This window comes from Octopus bimaculoides, chromosome 13 (genome assembly GCF_046866305.1).
Source record: "Octopus bimaculoides isolate indiv1 chromosome 13, ASM4686630v1, whole genome shotgun sequence".
Classification (NCBI taxonomy): Eukaryota; Metazoa; Mollusca; class Cephalopoda; order Octopoda; family Octopodidae; genus Octopus; species Octopus bimaculoides.
This window is the reverse complement of record NC_142940.1, coordinates 20,480,938-20,490,448: the sequence shown is the minus strand read 5'-3', so window position 1 is coordinate 20,490,448 and position 9,511 is coordinate 20,480,938. Positions and strand designations below refer to the sequence as shown.

The following is a 9,511-nucleotide window of genomic DNA, read 5'->3' as shown; positions in this document are numbered from 1 at the left end:
TGGTAAGAAATTGTGCTGTTATTAACAAAATGTGTTGAAATTAATGCTTGCAAGATTTCACAACTCTAGCATCACTCATCCATAGTGAGCCTATGAAATTTTCAGTCCACCCCCGTACAAGCATCATTGAAGTCAACTTCTCTTAGAATTCGATGTCAAAAAAATAAGTATCTGTAATATTCTGCATATCGATCCATTTGTCTCTACTCGCCCCCGTATAAGAAGTGGTCTCTGTAGAGTAAAAAGAATGAATATTATTTGGTATAAAAGCGTTAGAGATGCCTGAAGAATAACAGTAGCAGTTAGACGTACAAATGGCACGGGGATTATATTATTCAGTAGGTCAGAAAGAATGAATACCAGTAATATATTGAGGGGATTTTTTCTTGATATATACCTCTAATTCAAAAATTACTCTTCTAATTAGAGAAATCAATAATGACTGACATGGTATAGTATTATATCATAAGGTAAGACGTTAAACTAGCCACTTAAGTCCAATATGCCGTTTCGCTCCTAGTTTGGGAATTATAACACCAAATTGTTAAAGTTTCATTCTTTGTTTGTTTTTTCCCATCTTGCTATACTATTAATATTTGACAAATGCGTTTCTTCTTCTCTTTTTTACATCTAAAAAATAACATAGACATTGACTGTGGTGTACCACTCCCGTTAAACTCCTCAGTGATCACTTGGATAGATGAGTGGTCTGTGAAATACAGTTGTTTGGCGAATTTGCGTGGAGATGACATTAGAAAATCAAATTGTCTGGATACCGCCGTTTGGTCGAAACCAAAAGCATGTCGTAAGGTTTTAAGTAAATTATGTTCTTCTTCGTGTAGGTTAAATAAAGGAAATGAATTCACAGAATTGAAATGGCACACGTATGCACTTAATATCGATAATTTCATTGCTATTTTATACCAAGTCAACGTTGATCAGGCAAACCTATGATTAAAAGTGTTCCAATGATTCTGATCTCATCTCTTTCAGGCAATATGGAAATAAGAGTACATTTTTCAATCTCTCCCTCAAATCACACCTACCTTTATTATCTCATTTAAATTTCCCTCAAATGACGGCCACCTTTCCTAAAAAAAGGAAAGTGTATAGTTGTGATTTAAGAAAGACTTGGCTGTTATAACCAGCAGGTCGAATCAAGCACTTTGGTTTTTAATCTAAAATTTACGTTCAACAGCTCATAATTAATAACTATTTCCTTTCCCTTGTTTATATAAATTTGAAGCTTAATTATTTCATGACAGTGATATAAGGTACAATAGCTTTTCGTTCACACAATCCTTAAAAGAGAGTTACACCTAATATATCGTTAACTGACATTACATATAAGATGACTGGGGCAGAGCAAGAGCTACAAATACCATAGCAACAGATCCATGAGATGCAATTCCAGCAGGTCGAGAAGTAGGCTCACTGAAATTCAAAGTTAATAGACGTTAATAATCTTAGCACATGATCTTTTACAAATGAAATTAATATTTATCATTATAATTAATATGAATATTACGGTTAGTTTCAACGTAAAGATTATCTCGTATTAAATATTTACTCTACATCCATCATAGTTATCCTTCACATGAAATATCTGGATTTGAATTGCGTTTTAAAACTATTGAGTAATTTATATAAATATGTGATAATTAGGAAAACATATCTGTCAGACACAGAATATTATAGTCGGGTGGTAATAACGTTTATTGGTTAATTTTCAATTCAATCAACCAATGAGCGATAGTTTTAGTTTGGCATGTAGCTGTCTTCGATCGAGAATTTTGCGTTCGTCATTTTCGTCTTCCTTAGCGATAATGTGAAGGGAAACAAGTGGCATAGAGAGTGTGATTGATATCAAGGAATGAGAGGACAGAGTTGTGTAAGCGACAAATAAAGAGTCTCAGTAGGATAGTAACGTTAATACAGTTGTCATTCAGAGATACACACGCGCACGCTTTCAATCACTTTCTGTCTCCATCGTGTCCCTCCCTCTCTCTCTCTCTCTCTCTCTCTCTCTCTCTCTCTCTCTCTCTCTTTCTTTCTTTCTCTTTGTAACACACACATACACACACTCACAAATCTATAGACAAGTATTTGACAACGTCTAAAGCGAAATTATCCGGAAATAACCGAAGTATTCCTTTTTTCCATTTATGAACAAATGATAAAGAAGTTATCGTTTGCTAAATGCTTAGTCGAATCACTTTTCTTTTCAAGTCAACATTGAAGGTGAAGTACCTTATTAATTTCGTTTTTATCATTTACAAAATTATAATCACACATTCATCTATCTCAAAGCTAGAAAGATAGATTTCTAAAGGGGAAATTGCTATCAATTATCCCTTTTGGTGTTGTAATTTTCCGTCACGTTCTGTTCACAAAACCATCTAAAGTTTAAACTGAAAGTGAAGTCCTTTACTGAATTTATTGAAAAACATTCAACAATTACATTGATTTATTAATTCACCACTTTAATAAAGTCATGGGCGATAGTAACTGTTTGTGTTCAGAGCTGTGTCACTCTAACTCAAAAACAACGGGAATTACCGTAATCTTTGGGAAGAGTCCGTACGATACATATGCAATAATTGGAAGTATTTTCATTCTTTTATTCCGAATAATACACTGCAGGAATACCAAGCATACATGATTAGGGATGGAAAATACGGTGGTAATGTTGAATTAGCTGCCGTTAGTGAATTGTACAATGCTGCAATTCAGGTTCATCATAAAAATCCGGATAAAATTAGTCTTCCTCTATTCACTGTTTGTGGTCGAACATTTGCAGAAAGGAACGGCCTGGATTTCGCCAACAAATTCAGAAGTTCTTTTATTATCAGGACGATCAGAGTGAGTTTTCCGAGCTGCCGTACCGTCATAATCATTAAAATCATCCATCTCTTTCTGAATCCTCTACACTGTCCTCAGATTGACACCCAAATACTCTGAAATGTCCGTATTGGAGCTTCCGGTGCGAATGCCAAGCAGTACAGCATGTCGTTTTCAAATTTCTGGCAGAGAAAATTGCGTCACAGGGCTGTTTTTCACTTTTTTGCCCAACTGTGTAATCGGCAGAATCAAGAACAAGCAATGCTCGTGTGCGAAATTAAGTTCATAAAATGGCGAAATTTACCCATCGCACATTGTATATATATATATATATATATATATATATATATATATACACATACGTACACATGCATATCTAGCATATATAAGTCACAGTATGTGTGTGTATATTGACTAACGCATACATTTCCACAATTCTCAACCGATTTTCCCCAAACTTTACACACACATTACTTATGTCCCATGGATGGTCATGCATTGTAACATTTTGTTCAGAACTCCCACGTAAATGGACAAACAGGAACAAACGGTGGTTTCTACAGGTTTTTTCTCTAATTCATTGTATGTAGGGTCTTCTATACTTTTTTAATCTGCATGGTCGTATATTGGCATTAGAGAATATTTTTGGTGGTTTTCTCATTTCTTTTATTTATTATTTATATATATGTTGTAATTGTGTATTATTACTTGGTTAGAGAATATTATAGAAGTGAAAGGATTTTGTCTTTTTATTTACTTCGACTGTCCACCTGCGACGGTGATTAAATTGACTAGGAACACTGTACGCAATGAATATCCAATATCAAACAATCTTAATCTCCATATTTGAACTGCACGCTTACCGCTACCTATTCTGAGTTACTTGAAAGGTGATGTTCCATTTCATCTCTTCTATTTGTTGATACCTTTGTTTACCTACCAATACGTTGTTTCACTTTGAGTATGCTTATTTACCTATCCATTATGAAATTTCGAACGCGATGTCTTTTCACAGCGAACTGCTAAAGTTTCAAAGTAGTACTCGTGAACTGAAGTCAAACTCTTCATGTCTTTATTTTTCGATACCTGAAGTCAATTTCAGAGTGGTCGTACGCTGTAAGCACGGAGCAAATACATTCCTTTGACTCTACATTTTCAAATAGGTATTATATTGCCATTTTTGAACGTACCAATCATACTTCTCTCTAAAGAAATGATCCCCTTTGCTGTTGAATAAGATAAACTCGCAGAGAGGAAGCTTCAACGTCTTCCTTCAATTTTCTTACACCATTTATGTGGCAGTTTCTGACAAGAAATTTCGCTTATATGTAAAACAATTATATTGTGTAGTCATTATCGGTAATCTTCTTCCAAAATACTTCAGTAGCTCTACTTTGCATCGCTTGCAAAGTTATATGTTCTACCACCATTAAAGTGCAACGACCACCACAATAACCAGCCTTTGGCTTTCTGTTCCGAAGTTAATCAGAAACGTAGATTGCCGTGCTACTCATAGACCTTCTCAGTAGTTCAATTATTTGGTGAAAAAAATACCACCAAACCAACTTAAATCGTCCAAAGGATGAGTGTTTGCTAGTGTATATATATATATATATACATATATATATACATATATATATATATATATATATATATATATATATATATATAGAGAGAGAGAGAGAGAGAGAGAGAGAGAGAGAGAGAGAGATAGATAGATAGATAGATAGATAGATAGATAGATAGATAGATAGATAGGTAGATAGATCCAAGAAAGTTACGGTTTGTGAATCCAACCCACTAAGGGATAATATCTATCCAATATACTGCTGGAAGAATACCCAATTATTATTACACTAGTATTTTTTCTTTGTATTACCAAGTGCAATAAATGGGTGCGGGTATATTGCTATATATATATATATATATATATATATATATATATATATATATATATATATATATATATATATATATATATACACACATATGAGCGTGTGTAAAATTATTCAGGTGGCTATAAGCAATTCAAAACCAAAAAGCAAATAATGCACCGTCGTTAAAAAGTGACCAGCATTACTAGAAATAAGAGTCGAAGAATCTCTAGCCACAGAAACACGTTTTGTTTACTGACAAGGGAAATAACATCCCCAATGCAGGCGAGTGGCATTAGCCACTTTAATTATTTTATAATTTTCACATCACCATTTTGCGGAATCAGCCACTGATTCCTGTGGTAGATTCTATATATACTGACAAGATAAATTAAACTTCACTTTCCACGATAGAGGAAGCATTACTGATGAGCATTAATTTCCATGCGAGATTGGCATGCCAATGTAATGTTTCTCGTTTGTGGTGGGTAGATTACCTCCCTTGTCAATACCTAGAACTGCTGCTCCCTCCACCCTTCATCACATTTTAGTGGCCGTGAATTATGTATATATATATATATATATATATTATAGATGTGCCCACGTTGTAATAATACATTTAAGTAAGCAAATATTAAAGTTCTGTTTACTATAACACGCAGTTTTATATATTTTTTTAACAGCTTATTCGTGTAAACAGCCATATCTTGTATCGTTCAATATGACAAACAGTACTTACAGCGAAAGTTCCTGGAGGTATGAATGCCTGAATACCAATACAAGTTGCCGTATGAAAACAATTTGGCATGACGGATCAAACCATTATCTCGGTACGGCTTTAATCATTATTAGTTATCATTCTTTAAAATCAAAGTAAAATATGGCAATATCTATTCGAAATTACGTATGTAAAAACTTTCTTTATTACTAATACTATCCTTATAGTCGTTATTTTTGTTGTTGCTTTTGTTGTTGTGAACAAGCAAAATCATTAGCAAGCCGGGCAAAATTCTTAGCGGCATTTCGTTCGTCTTTACGTACATAGCCCTCTACCGATCGGGCAATGCGGTCGGTGGAAGTTCTGTTGGGGATTAGTGAGGGGCAAGGGTGACAACATTCTTGGGGAAACTCTGGGCATAGGGAGGGATCAGCTGTTTGGTCTTTTACAGAGGATTTCCGGGTCAGGGCCAATGGATAATTTCTAGAAATCCCTGACCTCAAGTGTTACTGAGGAGCTCTGTCGGTTCGGAAATGCCGTCAGAATGACCTGTCCGAGATGTGTGCAAGGCGATGAAACTGTTCTGCATGTTCAGGTATTGCTGAATTGTGGAGCGTTGTCGAACAGCTGTTGACGCATTCAGGACGGATCCGGTTATCCGAGTCCATTGTGAAGGTTGCTCTTGTGGGTCACGCTTCTGGTAGTGTCGGTATCTAATTTAATGGAAGTTGTTTGCTTGAGCTTGCCTCTTACAAAAGTTTCTTTAGCACACTTATTAAGACCAAAGTCCATCCCGATGTCATTGCTGAATTCTATAGCAGTTGTTAGCAGCCCCACTAGCTCTTCGTCATTTCTAGCAAACAGTTTCAGATCGTCCATAGTAAACAGACGGTTTATTGCCGTATTGCGAACTTTGAAACCATACCTGGTGTTATTTAGTTCGTATGAGAGTGGGATCAGTGCCATGCAAAAGAGTAATGGAGAGAGAGAGTCACCTTGAAAGATGCCTCGTTTGATGTTGATGTTGTTAGTTTGGCTCATCCCATTACTATGGTTTAGAAGGAGACGTGTGTTCTACTTGACCATGGTACCTTGTAAGAATTTGGAGAAGACAACTAAGATCTTATATATCTGAAAGGCCTTGAGTATCCAATTATGTGGGACACTACTAAACGCTGTCCTGCAGTTTATCCATGCCATACTCGAGTTTTCCTTTTTACTCCGGCAGTTCTCTACAATCATTTTACTTATGAGTAATTGATTTTTGCATCCATAAGAATTCTTTTTACAGCCTTTTTTAACGTATGGAAGGATAGTTCTCTTCTCAAGGAAAGCGTATATTCTGTCAGTTAATATGGATGTGAGGATATTGTTGTTGTTGTTGTTGTTGTTGTCGTTGTCGTCGTCATCAGCAGCAGCAGCGTGTTTGCAAACTGACATGCTCAACCTTAAAGTTATTTACAATTGACGGATATTTGTCCTCATCTTGTTTGTTGTTAACACAACGTTTCGGCTGATATACCCTCCAGCCTTCATCAGGTGTCTTGGGGAAATTTCGAACCTGGGTTCTCATTCCTAAGGTATTTTTCGATGTTAATTATTATTATTATTATTATTATTATTATTATTATTATTATTATTATTATTATTATGGTCCTTGCCTGGAATCGAACTCGGAATCTTGGGGTTAGTGGCCCGCGCTCTTAACCACTACGTCATATGCCCACGGGCATATTTTGTGTTCAGTTGGAAAAGTTTGTTTTCCTTAAAATCTATCACAAATTCATTTGGTAGAGAAAACTATGAGAGTGGGGTAGAGTTTAAAGAGAGTTTAAAGGAGATTTAATTGCTTTTCGACAATGAAGAAAGGATGGAAAATACGCTGAGTGGCAAAATACTAGAGAATGCAGAAGCAAATAGAAAACGAAACGAAAACCTCTTAAAAAGAAATCACACTAAGGGAAGCAAATAGTGTGAAGAGGAGTCCATGTCCCGTTACACTGCTTTAAATGTCAGCTCGCTATACATCGGCAAAGAACTGATGGAAGAGATTTTAAAAGAAACTTACGCGACTGATTTCTGGACAAAATTCAGTACAGATCAGTAGACAGAGACTCGCTTTATGGAGAATAGAATAGTCAGGATATTAAAACAGTCGAACAATGCTACGAACTACTTTGCATGAAATATTTCCAGGAACTGGGCCCTTTCTTGGCTGCTTCAACCTCAAAATTGCGCAAAGATACTTTTTGGTCAAGTAACTACGTGAAATGCAAAAGCAGAAAAGAAATATTAAACGGGGGTGATCAAAGTTGTGGCAATCCTGATTTGACTCAACTGGATCTTTTCATTAAATTATTTATCATAATTATGTTTCTTTTACATATTTACTTAATTATCTTGTACAATAATTGCGTCAAATTTAAAAGATCTTTTATTTTTAGCATGTCCTGATATATTGGATTTGAAATGCCTTTTACCTCTTTCTTTGTTCACCTTCTTTTTTTCCTTTTATTTTATCAATCACACATTTATGCAATAATCTAATCCTATAACATTGCTACGAGCGAACCGCAGCAAGTATTGTCTGTAATTTAGTACTGAAGTCGCCATTCATTTCTTTTCAGATACTGATTTCATCCTCACACTGGATGGACTCAAATATGGCCACTCTTGCTAAATTGTCGAAATTAATATTAAAATATAATGCTGAATGCCTCGGCAATTCAATGTGTTATGCGACTGAGTCCCATTACATGAAATAATGTTTCTCTACAATTACGCAATAAAATATTATTATATTAAATTAACTGGAATCTTTTAAACAGATATTTCCTGTACAATGACGAATAATGGAAGCAGTCAGTCAACAAATTTCAGTTATTTTTGTACTAAAACTGAAATCGTCGGTAATTTTAATCACATTCGATCCTGCTCACCACAGAAATTTCGACACGGTTGTAGTAAGTTTAATAAAATATTCTTAATTCTTTTATTATTTTATTATTTTACTGACTGTAGCACGTTAGAGTAACTTTAAAAGCTTTAGTCCCTTATATCGTGCCCGGCTCTTTGTCAGCTCATCAGAGATATGTAATATAGAAAGTGTTTATTATTACTAGTTACAAGACTTCCTATTTGGACCATTGCAAGAAGACTGAAAGAAGTTGGTTTTGCTTCTAGTTTTGCACTACAAAACCTCTTTTCATTAAAAACATTTCGAACAAAATGCATATTTAGTCAAGTGTGATAAATTGGCCAAAATCTTATTCAGATTTGTTTCAGAAAGATTTCAGAGTTAACAATCAAGATTTCAGCATTATAGTAGTGTCTCAGAAATGTAAAGCATGCAGGAGGTGGAATCTTAATACCGAGTACATTTTCATCTGTAGATTTTTCTGAATTTATAAGATGAAAACATTCAATTCCTCCTTTGAAATCGCTAAGATCTGTTTAAGAAACAGGTTATTTCCCAACCAGTAAAAAATATATTACCTGAAGAAGAAAAACATAGCTATTTTTCAACAACTGCTCAATGATAAAATAGACCAAGAAACAAATCCATTAAAATTATGCTCTGGCTGTGTCAGAGTCTAGATTTCAATCGCATACCGAATATTTGGACATGTATTAGGCACACACGAGTTGGAGTAAAAATTTCAAAGGATTGCCACCTTCAGAAAGCCATAAGATTTGAAGAGGACAAAATTAACATTTCTTGTTTCAAAGAAGTTACTAATAGCTTATCTAAAGTACTAATTAATTCAAAGAAACACAAGCATCAGGCTACTCAATAATAATTTGCAGAGGCATTTCTGCTTGTTCTTATATTTTTCATTAAATGCATATTTTTAATTAAATACATAACGTATATTAATTCTGGGATGTTTTATTGCTTATAAAATTTATAATTTTCCTAGACTATTAAACTAATTTTTAACTATTTACCCGGTTTGGTTTCCAGTCATCATCGGGTATTTTATTGCTGGGTGCGTGAACTTTCTTAAGACTGTATTTACAAGTACTCCAGAGGATAAGATTACTATCGTCTTTAATTCAAAAATAAAGAGCTCCCAAC

General features: G+C 34.7%; 1 protein-coding gene across 1 annotated transcript in view; it reads left to right on the top strand.

Annotated features, from left to right (window-relative positions):
• The first annotated feature begins 654 nt into the window (after positions 1 to 654).
• LOC149132824 (uncharacterized) overlaps positions 655 to 9,511 on the top strand; it is a 34,287-nt gene continuing 25,430 nt past the window's right edge. Inside the window, exons 1-3 of the mRNA XM_089362074.1 lie at positions 655 to 805; positions 5,399 to 5,545; positions 8,262 to 8,396. Coding sequence (XP_089218200.1) covers positions 5,437 to 5,545; positions 8,262 to 8,396 — 244 coding nt within the window. The 5' untranslated portion in view covers positions 655 to 805; positions 5,399 to 5,436. The remainder of the gene's footprint in view (positions 806 to 5,398; positions 5,546 to 8,261; positions 8,397 to 9,511) is intronic.